This window comes from Periophthalmus magnuspinnatus, chromosome 10 (assembly GCF_009829125.3).
Source record: "Periophthalmus magnuspinnatus isolate fPerMag1 chromosome 10, fPerMag1.2.pri, whole genome shotgun sequence".
NCBI classification, from domain to species: Eukaryota; Metazoa; Chordata; class Actinopteri; order Gobiiformes; family Gobiidae; genus Periophthalmus; species Periophthalmus magnuspinnatus.
The window spans coordinates 12,060,215-12,084,518 of record NC_047135.1 but is presented as its reverse complement, the minus strand read 5'-3'; the positions used below and the strand labels follow the sequence as shown (position 1 = coordinate 12,084,518).

At 39.2% G+C, this 24,304-nt stretch overlaps 1 protein-coding gene across 1 annotated transcript in view; it reads left to right on the top strand.

The window, feature by feature from the left end:
* The window catches only part of tenm1 (teneurin transmembrane protein 1), a 431,225-nt gene that overhangs the window by 288,242 nt on the left and 118,679 nt on the right, over positions 1-24,304 (top strand). The window contains exons 11-17 of the mRNA XM_033974050.2: positions 2,730-2,930; positions 6,755-6,940; positions 7,278-7,307; positions 7,426-7,572; positions 13,399-13,612; positions 21,846-21,965; positions 22,057-22,318. Of these exons, the coding sequence (XP_033829941.1) occupies positions 2,730-2,930; positions 6,755-6,940; positions 7,278-7,307; positions 7,426-7,572; positions 13,399-13,612; positions 21,846-21,965; positions 22,057-22,318 (1,160 nt within the window). The remainder of the gene's footprint in view (positions 1-2,729; positions 2,931-6,754; positions 6,941-7,277; positions 7,308-7,425; positions 7,573-13,398; positions 13,613-21,845; positions 21,966-22,056; positions 22,319-24,304) is intronic.

Below are 24,304 nucleotides of genomic sequence, written 5' to 3'. Positions count from 1 at the left end.
TATGTGTACATAGAGCAATTTTTACAGAATAAGAAATACATTAACATAACAATATAAACAAATCAAAACACAAATAATCAGAATAAAATGAACATTAAAAGAGAAGAGTGGAGAATAAAAACCTTTCAGTCATATGCACAGCTAAACAGAACTGTCTTGAGCCTGGATTTAAATATTGTCAAAATAGAGGTTTCAGAAAGACTGTTTGAGGTTTTAGCTGCAAAAAACTGAAACCCTGATTCTCCTTCTTTAGTCCTGACTCTGGGCACCAGCAGGAGGTTGGTCCCTGAAGTCTTCAGAGTGCGAGATGTTTCATAAGACACAAACATGTGGGAGATGTACTTTGGTGCTAGGCCATGGAGAGACTTGTGCACAAGCAGAGCTGCTTTAATATGTATGGCTGTTAAAATTCAAGTCAAAGTCCATTATTACCCCTAGGTATGTTTTATTTTTTATATTCACAATCCTCAAAGTAGCCACCCTTTGCTTTGTTGACATTGCTGCAAACCCTTGGCCTTGTCTCAGTGAGCTTCATGATGAAGTCGCCTGAAATGGCTTTCATTTCTCAGGTGTGGTTTGTCAGTCAAGAAATGCCAAGAGTTCAAAGTAGTGATAAAAAGAAAAGGTGGCTATTTTAAAAATCTAAAATAAGTTTGGAGTTATTTTGAATTAAATTTTTGTTTGCTACATTCCACATTATCTTTCATAGTTTTGATGCTTTCAGTGTGAATCTATAATGTATATAGTCATGAAAATAAAGGGGGAAAAAAATGAAAAATTGTTTCCAATGATCCACATTTTATAAAATTTTGTGTAACACTGATAGTGATTTTATACCATTTCTGTGACCAGCCAGTCCCTTCTACATTTTTTTCAAATTCAGAAGGATCTGGAACCGGGCAATAAAGGGTGAAAATCCTCCATCAAAACTTGAGTCCAACCACAGTCGACAATCGGTGTAAACTTCATATTTCATAAATCATGCCAATATACACTAGATTACAGTGCAATCCATCTCTTCTTATTATGTGAAATATATTGCCTGAAAGATATTGTTGATTAATCACCTTGCCGAATAGGAACAGCATGTTAAAGCTGGCATTTCTCCTTGAATAGAAAAAAACATTATTATACGTCATGGCATTTATCCCTCTTAAGCATAAAAACAACAGGCGTGATCCGCAGCACTGACTCACTAATCTCGTGCACCTACGGTCTAATTAAAAACTTGGCGTTGATAATGTCCCACTTGCAGTGCTCTATTGTAAAAACCAACCAAGAAATTAGCGAGCACAAACAGAGATATTTCAAATGATCGCGTCCCAGACTGGATCATAGTTGGTCTGTCTGGCTCTGCTCTGTCGCCTCCGGCCCTTTAAGCGTCTGCAGGGACAGAGTCAGGTGGTTTGACCTTGAGATAGAGCAATGTTGAACTGTGCTCAGGTTTGGCACAGCATTCAGGGCTGTAATTACACACAGTCCAATCACGGACCTCATTTACACACACATACACACACCACACACACACTCATATATATAACCACGTTGGTATCAAAAGCCTTAAGTGTCCCGTGAAGTGTAATGCGGTGGAACCGATACAGGGATTGTGGCTGGGGTGGTTAACTCCTGGATGGGATGCAAAGAACACTGCTTTTATACTCGCTGAGCTGGTGATTATAATGAGACCGCACTCCCTCTCCTCCTCCTCCAGCCTGACCCCCCGTACCTTCTAGTTCTCCCTTTCTCATAAATGCCCTCTCTCTTTTCTTTCTTGTTACCATAGCAATACCTGGTGTTTGGATTTTAAGAGTTATCGCTGGGTTTCAGAACACATCACAACAATTCAGTGAGTTCTAGGGTTTTGAGAATCATAGAAATTGTCATTGAACACGTTTTGATATTTCATGGCAAAGTACAATGTAAAAAAATAGTATAAACTCTCTTCTGCCCTGGGAGTATGACATCATCGTGTTCAAAAATCCAAAATCCACCATCAGATACCCAGGCGATTTTCACCATTTGGAGCAAATTGTAGGATACTATTCTAAACTCAGCTACTATCCACACAATGCAATATTCTACAAAAGCCTACATTAAAAGCATTAATTTGTGCTGAGACAAAACTTGGTATTCCAGTTTTAAACCTATGCACAGCTGTACTACTAGCATACTTACTACTGTGCTGAATAAAACCATGTCCAAATAATATGTTTTCATTATAAAGTTGAAATACAAATACAGTATGATTAGTATCTCTTGGGCTTGTGGCTTAATCTAAGATTGGGACATAATCCTGTTCTAAAATTTAAAACAACTGCTCCTTGCCTTTCATCCAGGTGGCATGGCAACTGTTAAAACCATTTTAGTACAAAGACAAATAGACCCATGCAGAGCAGTCTTTTTTCTGCAAAAACAAGTCAGTGTTTGTTAGCAACCAATTTTAAAAGGTGTCAAAAAGCTTCTGCTTCTTGGATCAAAACAATACACTAGTTTTATACATTACATTCAAAACAATGAGTCAAACTTGTGAAATTATCCCCAGTGGTGAAATGTAGTGCCACTTTGAGAAAATAATTCACTGAAAGCAGGACAAAATATACGCATTTCCTCTTACACTGTTTTGTAAATTATTTAGGAAAAAAAGGAATATATGATATTTGCAGATTGAATTGTGTACTTTTTACCTGCATTAACAAACAGTGAGTTAACTTGTCTGTGTGTGTTTACAGTGGACTGCATAGACCCCCAGTGCAGCGGGCATGGTGTGTGCGTGCGAGGGGAGTGTGTGTGTCAGGCGGGGTGGGCGGGTGTGAGCTGTGAGGACCCCCTGCCCGCCTGTCAGGAGCAGTGTTCAGGACACGGGACCTACCTGCCCGACAGTGACTCCTGCACCTGTCAGCCCAACTGGACCGGCCCCGACTGTTTCACTGGTAAGACCTTCAACAAATCCATGTTCATGTAACGAAGTGATGGAGAAAACTATGTAAACATCTAGGTATTCAGCTCATTGTGGTGAGCCAAATCTGTGTACACATTCAATTTATGTGGACCTGCCTCCCTTATGGGGACAAATATCAGCCTCTTTGGCATAAATTGTTTAATAGGTCTTCAAGAAGCATTGTATGTGGGGTATTTTGGTCAATTTTACAGTCAGTTCTGTACCCCCCGAGACAAAATAAAAAAAATGTTTTAAGTGTGATATGTTGCTACAGAAATCAATGACGATATAAATGATAAGAATGAATTCATGCCACTGACAGAATATCATAACCCAAGATAGTTGTTGAAAGTACGAGCTGCAGTAAATAATTAGCAGAATTAAAAACTTAAGTAGTTAATCAGACTCTATTATTACTCAACCCTAACACCTCAAACCTTATAATACTACAAAGAAACTTGTACTACTAGAGCATGAAAGTATACCTGATGAATATTTAGCCTAAAAATATTATCACAATCTTGAGTTATTGAATGAAGAGTCAATATAGTAATTCATTCCAGACCAAAACATTATTTAGACAGAAGTAGTGCTTGTTTTTGGCCTGTACCTGCCTCCACAAACTAAATTAAAAAAAGTATAACATTTGTACTAGATTGCAAATGAGCTCAGATATTGTAAGCAGGAAAAAAATGATCTTTTTTGTCCTCCTCTACCTGCAAGAGGATTCATGTCTGTACATGAAAATGAGGTATAAAACAGTGTAAACAGCTCATGGCATGTGCCAGTGTTTGTAGTATACATATGTAGCATGGTGCTGCCAGAGAGCGTTCTGTGTGGGTTTGATCGACATGAGAGAAGCATGGACCAAAAGGCACTCTGGGAAATGAGTGTGTTTGTGCACTTTTCATGCTGCTGTAAATGAGATTTCCCTTCATGACTTAGTGACGACAGCAGCTTGTACACCCGCTTGCTCTCCCCCTGCCAATATCCTCTAGACTGTATCTCTCTCCTTTTCCCTTTCTTTCATTCTCTCTCTCTGTGCCTGTCTGTCTCTCTCTCCCTCTCTCTCTCTATTCTTCTCCGTCTCTCTCTCACCCTCTTTTTCTCACTCTCTCTATGCATCTGTCTCTCTCCTTCTGTCCCTCTCACCCTATCTTTCTCTCTCTCTCTCTCCTGTGTCTCCCTCTCACTTTTTCTCTCTGTCTCTCTCTCCCAGCCTCTCTCTACCTCCTGCTCTCTCTCCCTGTCTCTCTGTCCATTTCCCCCTCTCTCCCCCTCTTTCTCGCTCCCTCTAACTGTGTCTGTCTCTCTCTCTCTCTCTAACTTTCTCTTCCTCTCTCTGTCCTCCCCCTTCCTCTCTCTCCCCCCTTCCGCATTTATACTGTAATGCACATAAAAAGCACATACATGACACGCACACACTTGCCCTGAGCTAAAATGGGAAAAGAAAAGGCCATTGAGAGGGAAAAAAAAGATGTCTGCTCTACTGCGAGGCTTTTAAGAAACAGCTACACTCAGGAACATTTAGCCTGGCATTTTAAAGCTCTTAGACTTCCTGCTCTGTGTGTATATAATATATTAGTGCAGATATAAATCACACACTTCAGGCTTTTATTTTCAAAGCACCAAGCTCTACAGTTGTTAAAATTAAGGGACTATGAAGAAAAGGTAGTATGTTAGTCCCTCTAATGACTAAGCCAATACACTATTCAGGATAAATGTAGGTTTACTCATTCAACATTCTAGAAACCCTATAGTTTAAAATTGGTCTGAATTCTATGGTTGAATTAACTGTCAGTTAGGCTCCGTGCACAGCAGCACACTAATTTGCCCATTGTCTCAACGCTAACAGTCACTTTTATTAAAATCTGAAAACATTAAATAAACAACCTATTAAAATTCAAATTAATTAAAATAAAGACTACCTGATATTTATAAGCATTAGCATCGAGAAACAGCTCTCAGACAGAAGTGTCTGAGAGTATTCATTTTATTTGTGTAGCTGTGGGTGACATTCACCCGCATTTCTCTGTCCACTGTCTGATCTTTAAATATTTATTCATTTAGTGTGACTCTGCAAAAACTTCATAGAGATACAGTTGGACAGGAAGTAGTGACGCTAAAAGAGAGGTTGCTGGCGCTGTTGTGCACAGAGCCAATTGCAGATTTGTTGACCTTGTTTATAGTTAATATCTCTGTCATTACTGTGCCTGTTCAAATGAAACAAAAGCTGGCACAAAGTTCAATGTCTTCTCTGTCAGTATAAATAAACAAAAGTGAAATAGTTTTTGCACAATGTAGCCTCACAAAGTGGTGCCTTTATTCTGCCCCAAAACCACAATTTTTGATGCAGGACTTAAAGCCATAAGATAAATATTGTAGACTTGTGGACCCTACCCTTCACAAGTAATGATAAGGTTGAACATTTGTAGATTTCTAATCCAATGAGGTTCATCTGGTCTTCCGTGAATTTATATTGATAGATTATTTTTTTCAGACCAAGGTTTAGTTGTTTTCATACCTCACAGTTTTGACTGCCCACTAGCGCTCTTCCTCAGAGTGGTCACATGATGTTGCTGTGACATATTCTGTGAGCTGATTTAAACAGGTTTTGGTGCTGTCTTCCTACTGATGACAGTGCCATCTGCAATCCGACTTCTTCAGGACAGTATCCCAGGTGTGTGAGAAAAAGCCCCCCCCCCCTCGAAACTGTGAGGTATGAAAACAGTTGTAGATTTCTATTTCTCCCATAGAGTTGCATAGCCCATTGCCCACCATCTGAGATTATGACATCATCAATTTTTCGAATGTGAACACATGCTATTTAAAAACTGTGAAATGGTGCATTGTGGGTAGCGTCCTTGTCCTTGCAGTGTACCCTGACAAGAGGGAAAATAGCCATTATCAGTGATGTCGATCTAATGCTTTAATACTAGTTTGGGGCCGGAGTCATTGTACCATGCAAACCAATGGTTCAGAGCACTAAGCATTAGCGCGCTCTAGGTGTGTTCATGGCTTATTACAGTGATACAGGCGTGATAATCAAAGAATGTGGTGAGTGTGTGAGAAATGAGAGCCCTCCCACTACCTGCAGGGCATTTAATCAAAAAGAACTGGTCATTTTATGTCCTGGCCTTGTAGGAGCAGAGCTAAGCTAATGTAATTCTAATGGAGAGGACCAAAAAAAAAAAAAATCCACTTTTCCTCCCTCTCCATGCTATGTATATTTAAATTGAAATAACTTTTACTGCAGCAGGTAAGTAGTCTGTGTGTGCCTGCAGCAGTTTGCCCGCTTCACTGATGGATGAGGCTTGGCTTGCGCAAAAGGATGCAAAGGATGAGTGCAAAGAAGGACAGATGAAAAGAAAGGAAGGGTTTTTGAAGGGTTTTACATGAGAAAGATGAACAGAGGGAGAAGCAGATTGAATAAGGTGGAGCCAAAAAGAGAGCACGGGTGTTAACATACCTTCCAAATCTGATCAAAATGTCAAGACGAAATAATAGAGTGGGATCAGTCCCTGCAGTTTAAATATGTGCTGCAAATACAGATCATTTAGCTGTTATGATGAGCTGCTGGCTGTCTGCTCTTCTGGGAGCACGCCTATTAGAAGTGGGAAGATTACAGATTGTGAGGGGAAGACTTTTTCGTCTTTGAGGGTATCTGCTTCCATCGCTTGTTTTTTTTCCTCTCACCTATATCTGATGGCTCGCCCCCAATGCAGATCGTTTTCACTGGCACTGTCCCCTGTGTCTCTTTTACCTCTGCTTTTACCCCCCCCCCCCCCCCCCCCCCTTCCCCCCACCTGTTGGCAGAGCTGTGCCCCGTGCCATGTGGCAGCCACGGCGTGTGCTCGGAGGGCCAGTGCCAGTGTGAGGAGGGCTGGGTGGGTGCCGCATGTGACCAGCGAGCGTGCCACCCTCGTTGTGAGGAGCATGGGCAGTGCCACGACGGGACATGTGTGTGCCAGCCTGGATGGGAAGGCGAGCACTGCAACATCGGTGAGCCTGGTACTGGGATACATACAGTCTATGATGAGTAACAACACAAGCCAAGGCTAATTTATTTATATAGCACAGTTTGTACACAAAGTAATTCAATGTGCTTTATGAATTGAGACATTAAAATCACAATACAACAAATCATAACATAAATAATCATAATATTCAGAGAGAAAAGTGCAGAATAAAAAACAGAACAGAACAGCCTCAAAGCAGAACTGTTTTGAGGCTGGATTTAAACATTGTAAAGGTAGAGGCCTGTCTCATATTTTCAGGAAGACTTCTAGATTTTAGTTGCATAAAAGTGAAATGAATCACTGTGCCTCTGTGTCCACAGTCACCCATGACCTGGACGTGGTTGTAAAAGGTATGTAGATATTGCCTCTCTCACATGTCCTCCCTCTGATGTGACTATATACCCCTGTACTAACTGCCCCCCTCTCCCCCATGTCCCTCTCCTGTACTAACTGTCTTCCCTCACTCAGACGGCTGTCCCGGGCTGTGCAGTGGACACGGGCGCTGTACTCTGGAGCAGAGCGGCTGGCGCTGCGTGTGCCAGGCCGGTTGGAGCGGGCCGGGATGCAGCGTTGTCATGGAAACTGACTGCAGTGATGGAACAGACAATGACGGAGGTGACACTAGAGCATCATCTATCATTTTCACTCTTTTTACTCTTTCCTTTTTGCAGCTCTGGCAGATTGTCCATTTCGTCCCATTACGTCTCCTCCTGTTCTTTGCGCCAACAACACAAAACCCCTCCATTGTTCCTCCTCTTCATCCCCGTGTGCTGTCCCCGTCCTGCTGAGCGCCCTGTAGAGCCCCGCTGGTCATTATTACATTGAATATGTACTGTGTGACATTGTGTGGCTCTGTTTTTCGTTTTATCACAGCTAAATGTCTAATATGCATAACACCTGCTAGGATAAAAGCCAGTCAAAGGAAATCTCACAACTCGAAATACAGCGAGTCAAGCAGAACCGAACTGTGCCGCTTTGAAGGTGTTCGCTGACAGGTGACGTGTGCAAAGCTGAAGCAAGCTCCCAACATGAAGCAGGCCAATCAACAGGAGGTTCATTACCATAACACTCTACTTCTGTTTGAAAATGTACAGCAGTTTTACCTGGCTTAGCAGTACCTATAACGTTGAAACACCATCAAAAGTCTATTACGGCAAAGCTAGCCTGTTGTAATTCATCATAACAAACAAAGTAGTGCCTTTTGTTAGCTGTTTTTCCAACGTGTGCTACATTTCACGTCGAGTGGCATTTGAATAGAAGCGAAGCTCAATCAAAAGACTTGTTTTTGTGTTGGACTATTTTCAAAGAGCAGGTAAAAAGCCACCGTGCAACCTTTTTTTTCAGAGCACATTGTTTACTAAAGCTGTCCTGGCAGAGTAGGGCGACACTTGAAAAGTCGACATAGATGGCTGCTCCCATCATGAAATTACAGGTTCTTGTGCGGATTACAACCTCCGAACCACAAAGCAAACTGAGTACTTCAATGTGCGGAAAAGGGGAGAGCGACTACAACCTGGCAACTGCACGAATTAATCGTTTATTTTGTTTTTTGTTTTATAATAATGCGTTCACTTGTGGCTTAACGGATAAGAATAAACAACAAAGTGCCACACTGTGTTGACCTAACAAAACCCAGATAGCGACGTATTTTTGTAGCTAATTCAGTTTCTATTAATGCTGTTTACAAATGGGAATTCAACTGCTTTTCATTGTGTTTCAAAGCTGGGATTTAAGTTTTCGTTTCACAAAAAAGGTCACTTTACTTGTCATAAAGTACTGCCAAAAATAATTTCATGACACGCTTTTGGTAGATTTATGGACTCTGAAGGCTTAATGATGTTACCGTAGCAGACGTCCTTTTGGAGTCTGAGAGAGCATTAGTGAGAACAAAAGACGCTATTGACTGCCATATGGGAGCCTGTATATTTGGACCATGGCCCAAGGAGAGGATCAAAGACTTTGACTTTTTAGGTTTCAAGTAGATGTGCACTATGTAACTTTTCTGAAGTAGGATGTTCAACCGACTTGTCTCCATGGAGATGTTATTGCTTTACCTAGAATGTTCTATCTTGTGCTATTAAACTTAGTAGATGGAGCCACTAACCACCAAGTGACCAAGGGGACAGGTCATATCTGTGGAGAGGCAACCCAGCTCACAATGAGAATACATGTTTTTCCAAGGTATTTCTCAGCTATAAAGACACTGGTAATTGAAGAAATGTAAGAAAGGGAAGTTTAATGCCAGACTGTGCAACAAGATAGGTAATCTCCATGGAGACAAGCAGCTGGCAGACCCCCCAATCAAAAAAGTTACCTAGTTTAGTAGATCTTAATTTGACTGGTTTTATGTCCAAAAATGAAATAAAAAAATTTGAACTTTGCTTTGCACATGTCAGCCATTTTGAAAAGTGGTCCTCTCCTCACAAAATGAAACGTTTTTTTGATACAGCACATCAAGACTCAATTCAAAATGGAGGACAACAGACTGAAGGAGAAGCTTAACCCGACTCCCCACATGGCCCGTCACACCCAGGATGCCTTTAGCCAAATGCTTCCGCGAAGTTTTTTCCTGACGAAGCAAACCACCTGCTAGCACCAAACCAAAACTAAATCTGAACAGATGCCCCCCAGGAAATAGCCATAAACTGTCAAAAATAAAATCAAAAATGCTAAGTCGGCCATCTTATTTCCTTCTCCAGATGGTTTCCCAGAACGTTATAAAGGAGAACTATTTGCTCGTTTTTACTTTTTAGCTCTGTGATATTTTCAACAATCTGATATGGTTAGAGATTGAATTCACTTGTAACTTTCTTACTACTAAAATGTATTTTCAAAACACATATGTTCTCATAATTAAAGATCCTTTACCAATTTTCCCATGTATTTGAGCAAAATAATAAAATTGCCCCAGTACAGTTATATTATATAAACAGCTCTTGAGGTCAAAATAAGTCTGTTGTGTACTATAAGCCTCTAATTGCAAAATGTTTTATTGGCCCATAACAAAAAGTTGCAGGAGTGAGGACGTTTTGCTGCTCATCCAAGCCGCACACACACTAGATGTAACGCTCAAACTCCGCCCTTGTCTCTGAACGTTGTTAAAAGCGCTTATAAACTGGTGAATAATTAGGATGCTCTGAATGCATAAGGTAAGTGAGGAATAACTTTAGACCACTGAAAACTGTTTAAATAAAACCATATATATATATATATATATATATATATATATATATATATATATATATATATATATATATATATATATATATATATATATATATATATATATATATATATATATATATATATATATATATATATATATATATAAATATATATTTCTCATTTTTAAGACAGTCAAATTCAGAAACAGCTTTAATACTGATATTGAATGCAAATGAACTGGAGCTATATCCTCTTCATAGTATACCATTAGACCCTATAGATAGACTAAAGTGACTCCTTTTCTCTTGCATAAAAATAATTAAGACAGTGAAATGCTTTTGACAGTGCCCCTCTCCTCTTATCTCCTACCTGCTTTTCAAATGCTTTCACTTTCAATCATCCTGTGTGGCCGTCCTGTCTAATTGGCAGATCCTCTACAGTAGTGCACGTATCACTCTCCCTCAGCTATCTCTTTGTCTCTAAAGATGGGACCGATATAAAAAAAGATGCTATCACTGCTAATCAGAATGAAAAGGACTTTGAAGAGAGTTTCAATTACTGTCAGGATAGCAGAGGAGGATAGCTATTGTTTGGCAAAAGTGGTCTTATTTCACTATATAGACGCGCATCGCATGGTAATAGCATCCTATATTTTCACTTCATTGTTTGTCATATGAAAAGGAAAAACATTGTTCAAACACATTCAATTTGGCTTTGATAACAGTGAAATTACAAATTCAATTATTGCTGCTTTCATGCTGAAGAAGTGATTCCTATTGAAATTATTGTCCATTGCAGAAGGTAGCAGCGGCGATGCGCAGGTTATAATGGGATATTGTTGGCCTTTAGCTCTTCTGGTCTGTGGTCAGCATTTAAATGTCATCCGTGTTTCCTGGCTTTTCAGAAACAGACTGAAATGGGAAACACAGATGACATATAAGGTCCTGTTTCATTTGGTTTGAATATGCAGCAATCCAGGCTCACATTATGCCCACAGTTTGATTTGAGGTGATATTATTCACGCTGTGTGCTCAGGGCTCTATATATGCAGCGCCATATGTAACAGACAGATGCATTGTGTCATGTTTCTATCAGAACCAATAGAATTGGTTTTGAGCTGTATTAGATTGGATCACCACAGTGTCTTTGACTATGAAGGCAAATAATGACTCTTGTAGCTGTCAATCTTCCCATGGATTGTTTGATGTAATGGCATTGTTAATATGCCTTTTTAGCATGCGGCTGTTGCCATCATCATAATTATTAAAGATACACAAAGGAACTTTTCTGGTGCATGGTCCGCCACCCGTTCGCTTTGCCTGGAATGTTCCACAGTATGGCATTAAAAATACCTGTCTATTTTTATCGATAAAGAAATAGCTTGAAAAAACATGCATTCTGACTTTAGGAAGGGTTCTGTAACGTCATCTGCTTGTCTCTGTAGACGGATATGTTTAATGCCATACTGTGGAACACCCTAGGCAACGCTATAACATCTCCATGGAGACGAGCGGGTGCATGGGATTTAGTCTTTGATTTTTACACTTAATACGATCTCTGCAGGCAGTCTAACATTACAATTCAAAACACACACACATCTGGCCTCTAATATATCAATCTTGACGACTGAAGGATCGAATACTATGCCTAAAATACCCCAAACTCAGAGTGAAGCCAGTGCAAGTAACTCTTTACCTCAGATCACCTCACCTTCCTGTGGTCTCGATGCCTGACCTTATTTTTGAAAGTGTGTTTCTCTGTTTACACTCTATGGACCTCTTCTTGATATTGTGACTGACTGGAGCCTGATTTACAACTAAAATGGATGGGATAATTGCTCGCTGATGGCTCCTAATGAATCCTATTTGATTGATACTTGCGATAACGATAATAAATGCGCTGTCCACTGTCATGAAATTGAATCCATACTGGAGTTATCAGGATCCAGAGGTGAGAAACAGATGCTTTTTTGGCACTTGTAAGTATGAAGCCATTTAGTCCTTGTCTCTTGGCAGCAGATATACAGAGCTATAGTTCAGCCTTGGGAGATTTCCTCAGCTCCACACTCTCATCTTGTCATATGTTGTGAATGGTGCAAAATAAATTGTCTGAATTAGCCTCAAATCTCTATATTTTACAGATCGCTTGTACTCCAATGATCTGAAGAGCATTTTAAAGTCTTCTCTGGCTCTCTGCTCTGGCTTTCTGGAGTTTAAATCAGCTTTAATGTAGTCCACGGCTGATTTGTTTATTGCTTATTTTAGCTTTGTTGTATTTGTGTCAGTGTTACTGCTATAGAATTGAAATTAATGCTTTTGATACTCTGTCATTCCTGCCTAGCCAATAGCTGCGTATTTGTAACAGCTCAAACTTGGATTGTGTTCATATCAACTACATGTGATTGGTCTATTAAAGAAAAATTTGATTTGACTTTCACAAATACATAACAACATTGTCTGTAAGGAATGGAACATCTCAAGTTATTGCACCCATGTGTTTGTCTCTTTTAATAATTCAATCTACTAAAATTGAATTGCAATAAAACATGCAATGAAAGTAACTTCATAAGCAGTGTACATGAAGAATGTGCATCGTTCCTATAATATGAGTTTGAACTAACAAAACAGGTTCATTTAAAATAATTTACAAAAAATCCCGACCAGTTTGAAATAGCTCTAACTTGTCTGATCTGGAGGGGTTTCATTTCATTTACCCCCTGTGTTTCTGTTTCACAACCATTCCTATTGTTTGTCTTCCATTGTACTCAGTCATGTGTAGAATGAATGCAAAATAATAAAAATCAGTCCTGTATAACGCTTTTTCCGTCTGCCTGTGACCAACACTCACACACACCCAGTGGTGGAAGATAACAAAGTAAAAGGACTAAAGTACTGTAGTTAAGCACACATTTTAGGATTCTCTACATTGCTTAACAAAATTTTACAGTGGGTATTGAGAGCAGGGATCTGTCCTTTTACTCATTTTTACTACATTTTTTAACTGGACTGAAAAGTAAATATATTTTTTATTATTGTCTGAGACTTGCTGAAAAGGCTGAAGGGTTTATTTTTAACACGTTTGTATTTTGAGCCAACAAAAATAAGCAAATAAAAACAGGTAGGAAAACAACAACATTTTTAAACAGGTACTTTTACTTAAGTAGATTTTTTCATGTAATGGATTTACTTTTACTTGAGTATTTATTTGCTGTATCTGTACATTAACTTAAGTAACAAAACCGAGTGACATCTTGTTTGTTTCCTCCCTGTATTTCAGATGGGCTGATGGACTGCGTAGACCCAGACTGCTGTGAACAGTTGAGTTGTGGTTCGGACCCTCTGTGTCACGGCTCGTCGGACCCCCTGTCTCTCTTGCAGCAGAGCCCGCTCCCCCCCACCAGCCCCACCCACAGCTTCTACCGACGTATACGTTTTCTCCTGGGCAAGAGCGCAACCCACACCCTGCCCGGAGAAGTGCCCTTTGATACCAGGTAGGTTTAGTCTGTATGTGTGTGTGTGTGTGTGTGTGTGTGTGCGCCAATGTTAAACTGTATTCACTGTTTGTGTGGTATGTCATTGAGTTGTCCTACAATTAAAGGGAAACAAGTAAATCTGTGCATTAAAGGGAAGGATAATTTCATGCATTTTCATTACACCACTGATGAAAAGCATTATTACTTTCTATATTTTTTTTTTGTTCCTGTTAGCACAGCATGCAGCCACACTTTTATAATATTTTCTGAAATGTAACTGTAACACCCACAAACTTAATAATCCTTGCCAACATAATAAACCCATGGCTATTTAAAAAAAAAAAATAGTGGGCTAGTTTAAATTGTTTGCATTCATTGTGTTAGCCCATAAAAGCTGCTTTTAATTTGGTCTAGCTCAGAGCTGGTGAGGATTGACCATATATATAAATGGCTGCCACCTTCCAAATAGGAAGTGAGCATGGGCACGCTTACGGCTCCATCAACTCTGGCTCTAATTCACTCTGTATTGAAAAACTGTTACTTCTCTCTCCGTAACTGCTGCTGTCAGGCTCGTCATTTTGGTCTTAAAATGTTTGTATTAACCCGCTTTTCATGGTTCTGGTGTTTTTATTTAGCTATTTCACCTGTAAATTAAGATATCAACATTATAACATACAATTTTAACATTTGCACATTTGCTTTTGACTCACTAGTATGTCCAATGCCTTTATTGTCTCCCCCGTTACTCCCTAAGGTATAGTGCGTTCAGTTGTTTTCTTTTCCTGGTTTGACTCATCCTCATGTGTCCTGCGTTGAAAGAAAATGAATAGCACATAATGGTATGTCTGTGCGTTAAAATAGTCCCTGGTCATTATTGGCGTAATGACAAAGACTGCTGTTATCGGGCTCCTTTATGTGGACCCATGTCTGGTTGCCCCTCCTGGGACCTCCTCCGCTCTGAACACTGTCCTTCAGACCACTGTTTGTTTGTGCATTAATGCTTAATGTGTCATTCACTGACACCAGTTGTAAAAGTGTCAGCATCAATATTTCACAGCTCACATCTCACTGCCGCCGCTGCTGCTGCTGCTGCTGTGGAGGGCGTCCTAAAAACTTCAGATGGGAGAACACAACAAATCAACAAATACTTCAGCTCATGTCTCAGGAAAATTGATGTTTCGGACTCAAAGCTGTTTAGTTTGGGGCTATAATAAGAATGAGAGCAGTAAAATGCATTCTGGGTAAATTACGATTTTATTTCAGGCCAGATCGACTAAACATAGTGTCTGTCTAAAAACTTAACTCATAGCTCACTAAAATTCATGCTGGCAGATATGATTACAGGCTGTTTAGTTCTTCACTGTAAAAAGATATTGTGACGGTACCCATATTTAAAAAACAAACAAACAATATACCAGAAAAGTGCCAGAGTTGTTTAAAGGGCCCATATTAGACAAAATTAACTCTTGTGAGTTTTGACCCATGTTATAATACTGTCACCTCCTCAAAAACACATCTGGAGTTGTGCTTTGTTTCATTCACATGTTTGAGCAATCCACTTTTAATAGTATAGCTACCTCTCCAAAGCTCAAAATACTTCCACCTTGTGATGTCATGAAGCGTTAGTTTTCAAGGCAACAGGTTTTTTTTTACCTTTAGTTCAGTAGAAACTGAAAATTCCAGGTCTGAAACAATCCAGATGATTCTAGTTAAAGTGTATTGAGTTTACAAACACAGTGGAGCACTTCCTGTATTGCCATATGACATCACAACAGACTGTTTTCAGATGAAAGAATAACTCAGCCTAAATATGCAGCGTTTGTGTTAAACATGTGTGAATGAACCAAAACACAACTCCAGCTGTGTTTTTGATGAGGAAACTATAATTATAACATAGCTCAAACAATAGCCTAATACGGGCCCTTTAAGTGGAAATCCCATTCATTTCAACTGAGAGCTGAGAATGCATTTGCTGTTGAGATTGGCAGCCCTATGCGATATACAACAAAACCAGAAAAAGGGCCCCGTGGGAACTTCCTGATTAAGGTGAATAGAGGCTCCAAATAAGATGAGACGTATTTTTTTTTGCCATCCCCTAATTCCGGCTAAATCCCATTTCTCTGACAAACAACAACTTCCAACCAATTACTTCCTGTCTATTAGCCAAATCCCACTGTCAGGAAGACAATTTATCCAGTGAAGAAGCCCCTCGCAGTCTGAAAAATGACACTGACAGCGCCTGTGGTCTACAATGGAGCGCTCCGGCACTAACACTAATTGTTCACTGGGGCTCCGGACACTTTCTTTGGCAAACATGGAAAGATGGATGATGTCCCGCTCACTTTTCAGTTACTGTGGTCTCAGCGAGCTGCCTCTTCTCATCTAGACCCCGTAACGGCATCAGCAAAGCCATAATTATGAGAAATCTCTGCCTCTGTTTTGTGTCGAGAGCATAATCAGGTGACACTCGATATCACCATGGAAACGCAGGTCCAGGGCTTGTGGGACACCTCAGTTGAACCCAGAGAAAGATACGTACTGTGCCAAAAGTGGAAATTAAAATATCGACTAATTGAATAAACAAATACATTTTGTGAAACTTGTTATAGATAATTATGCTCGTAAACAGAATTTAGAGAAGCCTGGAAACCTGACCTCAGTTAAACCCAAACATTGAAATGTATGCTGCAGAATATTTTAGTTAGGAATATCTTTTCTGATTGAATTAACTAATACAGACAAGACACTGGTAAAAACAGATAAAGGTGCTTTTTTAATACACATTATATACAGTACCTGATTTTTATACAAATTATATAAATTACTTTTACTTTTCAGTCCTGTTCAAAAATGTACTGGCGTAGAAAGTACAGATACCTGCTCTCAAACATGCAGTAAATAGTGAAGTAAAAGTAAAAGGTATCCACTTAAAAATGTACAAAAAAGTACAGATGTCTAAAATTTTTCCTTAAGTACAGTTGAAATGTATGGTGCAGAATACGTCAGTAACATATTTTCTGATTGGATTAACTAATAAAGGCAAAACACTGGTAAAAATGATAGAGATGCTTTTTTATACAGATTTTATAAATGATTTTTCTTTCAAATCCTACATCTCTATTTGCAGATGCTAACCATCTCAATTCAATGGTTATTTCAAATGTATAGACGACATTATTATCATCCTTTTTCACTTGTTCAAAGCAGATAATTTTTCATTACTTCTAAATGCCAAATACGAGAGAGTTTTGAATTGATGACAAATGGTGCTGGAAGAACATGAGCACGCCAGACAGAACTGTTTTGCTTTAGTTTGTTTTTTTACAGTCACATCATTAGCGGTATTTTGTTCTGGTACTACATCCATAACACAATAGAAACGGGCAGCAGGAACAATTACGAAAACACCCCCCCTTCCCGTCTGATGCCTCTGCCTTACACCCTTTATTTGATTTTATTTACTATACAGCAGTGGTGGAAGAAGTACTCAGTTTTGTTTCTTAAGTAAAAGTACGGATACCGGAGCAAAAAAAAAAGTATCACTTGAAAAAATCTACTTGTATAAGTAAAAGTATTAAAGTAGCCATTTAAAAATGTACTTAAAAAGAGTAAAAAGAAAAAGCTTTTGACATCTAATAAAGCTTCAAATGTATTGATTATGATGAAGATTTGTGTTGAATTTTGTTAAACAGAAACAATATAATGAATTTGTTTTAGTTGTTTTTATTTGTATATTTTCGTTTGCTCGGCCTATGAACATGCTAAAATTAAACCCCTCAGCCTTTTCAGCAGGTCTAACAATAATAAAAATACTTTACTTTTCAGTCCTGTACAAAAATTAGGTGGAGGAAGTACAGATACTTGCTCTCAGGCATAGTGAAGTAAAAGTAAAAAGCATCCACTTAAAAATGTACTAAAAAGTACATATACCTAACCTGTTTACTTAAATACAGTACTTTACTAGTTTTACTTCAGTACGTTTCACCACTGCTACACAGTTTCTATATACCCAATATACAAAATTTGCATAGCTGCAAAACAACAGTATTATGTGATCCATGTTGTGTTCATATAGCTTCCACCTCGATTGTTCATGGTCATGTCTTGTTATCACCATAAGAACATTTTTGAGTTTGTTTGTGAGACTCCTCAGTCAATGTCTGAAGGAAGTGATGTATTGTTGAGAAGTGTCAGCATGCTATTTGTCCTCTGCTGTTCACTTCAATAAACACATGGATTCATTAAAGGTTCTTGTTTTTGGAAAGAAAATCAATGGCTGCTTTCCGGACAAGAGAAACAAATAGGACAATTGTGGCCACCAAGTCGTTAGAGCCGTCTGCTCATCACTCATGTAGATATTTGAATTCATGATTTAGTGAGGAGAGAACAGGGATGCACAACTAATCGAATCAAAATCACAATTTGAATGGACACGATTAACAAATCTAAAAGGCTGCAATTAGCTCTGTGCACAAGAGCGCCCGGCAACCTCTCTGTTAGCGTCTACTTCCTGTCCAATTTGATCTCAATGGGGTTTTTGCAAAGTCACTCTAAAATAAATAAATAATTGAATATAAGGCTAGCTGCGGATGGATGTCACTGACAACATATTAAAACTACACAGATAAAATGAACAACACCACAAACTGAAGTATTATACATTAAAAATCAATCAGATAGCCTCAATTTTCAGATTTTAATAGGTTGTTTACTTTATATTTAACACTTTTAATAAAAGTTAGAATAAGCTTTGAGACACAGGAAGCTAGCAAGTGTGCTACTGCGGACAGAGCCAGTTTTTTAAGTACCATAATTTCCTCCACCAACCACAAAATCTCCTGTCTTATAAAAAAGTGCTAACTCTGTAGTTTAGATGTGTACAGACATGTTCTAGTATAGAAATAGAGACGGAAATTGAATGCTTAGGCTACTAACATATTTGAGTAAGTTGGAGGCACATAGCTTGGTGTTTAACATAGTCTTTGGCGGTATTATAGTACGTCATTTAGAAATAGTTCAGCATTCTTCTGTGGGAGCTGGCATCACTCCGCCAACCTGTGTCTCAGTACATCTGACCACTCTAACAATGATGTTTATGTCGGGAGTGGGATTCGAACTGCCAAATTTTAGATCAGAGGGCAAACACCAACTGAGCTACTGCTGCCCGTAAATCCTGTTTTATAGCTAACTTGGAAATCATAGTGCACATAGAGACAACTACAGTCACCTAAAGGATTATTAGGAACACCTGTTCAATTTCTCCTTAACGCAATTATCTAATCAACCAATCACATGGCAGTTGCTTCAATGCATTTAGGGGTGTGGTCCTGGTCAAGACAATCTCCTGAACTCCAAACTGAACGTCAGAATGGGAAAGAAAGGTGATTTAAGCAATTTTGAGCGTGGCATGGTTGTTGTCTGAGTATTTCACTATCTGCTCAGTTACTGGGATTTTCATGCACAACCATTTCTAGGGTTTACAAAGAATGGTGTGAAAAGGGAAAAACATCCAGTATGCGGCAGTCCTGTGGGCGAAAATGCCTTGTTGATGCTAGAGGTCAGAGGAGAATGGGTCGAGTGATTCAAGCTGATAGAAGAGCAACGTTGACTGAAATAACCACTCGTTACAACCGAGGAATGCAGCAAAGCATTTGTGAAGCCACAACACGCACAACCTTGAGGCGGATGGGCTACAACAGCAGAAGACCCCACCGGGTACCACTCATCTCCACTACAAATAAAAAAAAGTGGCTACAATTTGCACAAGCTCACCAAAATTGGACAGTTGAAGACTGGAAAAATGTTGCCTGGTCTGATGAGTCTCGATTTCTGTTGAGACATTCGAATGGTAGAGTCAGAATTTGGCGTAAACAGAATGAGAACATGGATCCATCATGCCTTGTTACCACTGTGCAGGCTGGTGGTGGTGGTGTAATGGTGTGGGGGATGTTTTCTTGGCACACTTTAGGTCCCTTAGTGCCAATTGGGCATCATTTAAATGCCACAGGCTACCTGAACATTGTTTCTGACCATGTCCATCCCTTCATGACCACCATGTACCCATCCTCTGATGGCTACTTCCAGCAGGATAATGCACCATGTCATAAAGCTCGAATCATTTCAAATTGGTTTCTTGAACATGACAATGAGTTCACTGTACTACAATGGCCCCCACAGTCACCAGATCTCAACCCAATAGAGCATCTTTGGGATGTGGTGGAACGGGAGCTTCGTGCCCTGGATGTGCATCCCACAAATCTCCATCAACTGCAAGATGCTATCCAACAACTAGAGAATGCTTTCAGCACTTTGTTGAATCAATGCCACGTAGAATTAAGGCAGTTCTGAAGGTGAAAGGGGGTCAAACATCGTATTAGTATGGTGTTCCTAATAATCCTTCAGGTGAGTGTATTTTGATACTTAAATGTCTGGCTAAGTTAAAAATGTAATTCAATGAACCCTTTTTTAAACATCGGGACTTAAATGTATTGATTATTTATTGCTCTGTGATGCCTGTAAAGTGTAACAGAAATAAACAAAGCCTTATTGAGCTATGAGAAAACAGTGCTTAGACTAATCCCATTTACTGTTTATTTATCCTTTCAGTAAAAATATGGAAATACAGCTTGTACAACTCTCGTATAAATCTTGTTTTTATTTGCTTGGATGAGACATAACTCCAGATGTTAGCGCATTGTAATCCGGCACATTAATATTCAAATCAGAGGTGTTATTTTCGCCACAGGTTCCTCTGGCTCCCACACCTAAAACGTGATGGGAAGTTTGAGCTGCTGCTGTGACAGTGTGTGGCTTTTTACTGTGTGGAGTTATATTTATGGCTTCTGTACTATGTCGTGGAAGCAGATTGTGAGTGCTTTGTTTCTCACTGAAGGTCATTGAGGCTCTTTCATGTAGCTGTGCTTTTCAAAGTGTGATGAGGCCCAGTGAGGGGCTGGAGTGAGTTACATTCACTTGACCAACCATTTGAATGGATCATAATGCTCCCTGTAGCTCAAATATACGTCTATAGTTTTTCGCATGTCTTATGACCAGCACAGACTCAATAACAAGCTGAACTGTTACTCTGACAACTGAACGTTTTGAAGTTGCTCTTGTAAATACTTTTATTTTACTGCAGTGTATCGCTGATTGTCCAATTTCCATGTTTGTTGTTTTCTTACCTAGTTTGAGTAGAATGACAAAGGGGAATGTGACTGTTTGTGCTGTATTATTTACATGATTTGGTAGTGATTTTATAATCCACCCTGTAGTTCAATTATACTCTCTATAGTGTAAGGATCTCGTGTTTAACAGCACGTCATGTGACCAGCAGAGACTCAATGCGCTCACAAGTTGAAATGTTACAGTGATAACATGAAACTATTTTTAACATTTTTAACTCTTGAAAATACTCTTACTTCCCAGGTATCATGTGATCTGTAAATTTGCTATTGACTTTTATCTGAAGGACTTTGGGCAGCTGAGGCTGTTTTTAAATGATAAGTAAAATTGAATTGAATTATTTTACTGCAACGTATCACTGTTTTTCCAATTTTGATGTTTTCTGGATTTTAAAGATTTTAGAAGTTTTATTCTTGTCTATTTTAAGTAGAATGACAAAGGAAAAAAGACTGCTGTAGTATTTACATTTTAGTATTTTCATAATAATCTCTGTAGTTCATTAATGCTGTCTATAGTTTAATTGCATTGGTTTATATAGCACATACAACCAGCACAGAATGAATGTGCTAATAAGCAGAAATATTTCATATTTAAGTTTTAAATATAATAACTCCCAGCGCTGACCTTGAGTTCATGGGGAAGTAAGAAGTATAATTCTTTTTATTTCAAAATGAGCAACATTTTCTACTTGAAAAACTTGTTACTGCAATGTACATGTGTTTCCCATTTGCATGTATATATATATATTTTTTTCAATTTTATTTTGCGTAGAATGAAAAAAGACACACCATAAAATAAAGTGTGACCTAAATAACTGCACATGTATTTAGTAGGAGTAGTGCTGTAACTTTTACTTGCATACAGTACTGTACTTCTTCCTCCTGTGGCACTGAGTACTTGCAGTTGTTTACCTCCTACACAAGGTCGTTGGGCGAGTGCGTCACAATGCAGTGTTGCTTTCACACCATGATTATGCTCTCCATCATTATAAAGCTGTCATCGCTACCTTGTGTTGTTTACGTTTCTATATTTTTCTCTTTTTACCTTTTTTTCTCCTTTTTCTTTCCAGTCGAGTGGCGGTAATTCGCGGAAACGTGGCTCTCCAGGATGGGTCTCCTTTGGTGGGGGTCAACATAACCTTCCCACAACACCCTGAATACGGCTACACAATCAGCAGAAAGGACGGGAGGTACTGCCCCAAACTGCAAACAAACACAAAACCGCATTATTTCATTGTTCTCGACACTCAATCTAATTGTACTTCTTTTATTAAATTGTAGTTTTGATGTGGTGACATTGGGAGCCATGTCCGTGACCCTGATGTTCCAGCGACCGCCCTTTCTGCCCCAAACTCGCACAATATGGACGCCCAATAACAACTTCCTGGTGTTGGATCAGGTGACCATGTCCAGAGAGGAAGTGGAGAGTCCAAAATGTGACGTCATGAGTGTGTTGAGTCCGTATCCACTAGTGCTGCCCTACCCTCTGCCAAGATACACAGGAGCGTGTTCTGATAAAGGGGCCGCTATACCAGAACTTCAGGTAAACTACTACTTATCTGTGTAACTTTTTTGCTGGAAAGTCTGTCACCTGCTTGTTTCCATGGAGATGTTATTTTTTTGCCTGGAATATGGGATAAACTTATCAACCTCCATGGAGACAAACAGGCAAAGTTACCCATGGAGAAGCGAGCCCACACACAGAAAGAACGCTTGTTTTTGTGAGATATCATTAACAAAACAATGCAACTGAATAAATGTGTGATAGCCAAGTTTAATAGTTTGATGTAAATTGTGTTCATTAGTCTTATTTTGCAGATAATACAGAGGCAATTTTATACACGAAGAATTGCAGAAGGACCAAACATTATTATGAAGTCCAAATATACGTACATAATTAGTTTGAATCGATACTTCTTCCTCACAAGTTCTCAGATTTGATTTAGTAGTTCAATATACAAGCAACTGAGACTTACTGAGTCAGCCATTCCTTTTTAAATAAATTGTTGTTCGTGGTACTGTTCAGTTACCTTCCAATTTTTACCCCCAACCACCCCCATCCCCATCCGCCCACATGTCAGGATTCAATTAATAGCTGCTGACAGCCCAAGCCAAGTAAGTGGTATCATATTGGCTGAATTGTCATTTTATAGAAACTGCAAAACTCTGAATAGACTGAATTATTATAATGAAGCTGGTATGATTGCAGTCTTACATCAGTCTTACAAAATGCTCAAACTAGAATTTAAAATGCATTTCAAAACATGTATTTATTTGCTTATGTAATTCCGAGACAGTCAGACAGTCAGTTTAGAATTGTGAACATAAGGTTCTTTTAGGGCATTGTCCAGTTTGTATTATTTGTTTATGTTATTATGTTAAATCTAGTACATTCTTAGCTGTTAAATGGGATATGAGCGAGGGGCACACTGGAGGAGGATGCAGGTACTGTGTATGCTAATATGCCCCAAATGGAAATGCGTATTCAGATTAACGTGGACACATGACAGTTGGTGAAAATGAGCTTTAGATGTATTTTGCAACAGCTCAGCAACAAACCAAATCCGGCGTCACGGATTTCTGCAAATTGAGCTCATTCCATATTTACATCATGCAAATACCAAAGGAAGTCAATGTAAATGGCTGCTCTGCTTTGACACGGGCAAATGAGGTGCTTCAAAGGCAGCTGGAGGTCAAGTTCAATGAGGACATTTACATGGCCTGTGAAATCAGACAAGGATCTGGACTAGAATAATCAGATTACACAATAATTAGATCTGATTTTTGGTGCCCAAGAAAAATCTGATCATCCAAAACACCTGGTGACGTTCGTTTGTGAAGTGCTGGGTTTTGGATGACCAGGTCAGTAATGAGGGCAGTTAAAATGAATGTTGTTTAAATGCAAATTGTTCTTGTAATACAGTGAGTACTGGAGTCTTGTCACCAATAGGCAAGACAAGGCAAGTTTATTTGTAAAGCACAATTTGTACACAAAGTAATTCAAAGTGCTTTACAGAAGAAAGACATTAAAATCACAATACAACAAATCAAAACAAATATTGATCATAAAATTAACATTAAAAGAGAAGAGTGCAGAATAAAAACCTTTCAGTCATATGCACAGTCAAACAGAGCTATTTTGAGCCTGGATTCAAGCATTGTAAAGGTAGAGGCCTGTCTCACATCTTGAGGAAGACTGTTCCAGGTTTTAGCTGCTGAAACACTGATTCCCCATATTTAGTCCTGACTCTGGGCACCAGCAGGAGGCCGGGCCCTGAGGTCATCAGAGTGTGAGATTTTTCATATGGCACTAACATGTCAGAGATGTACCTTGGTACTAGGCCATGGACAGACTTGTTCACAAGCAGAGCTGCTTTAAAGTATATTCTCTGAGCCACAGGAGCCAGTGCAGAGACTTGAGCACAGGATGCATGTGTGAAGTACTTACTGGTTCTACTCAGGACCTGAGCAGCAGCGTTCTGGATGTACTGCTGCTATCTTACTGCTTGTTTGGGGAAGCCAATGAACA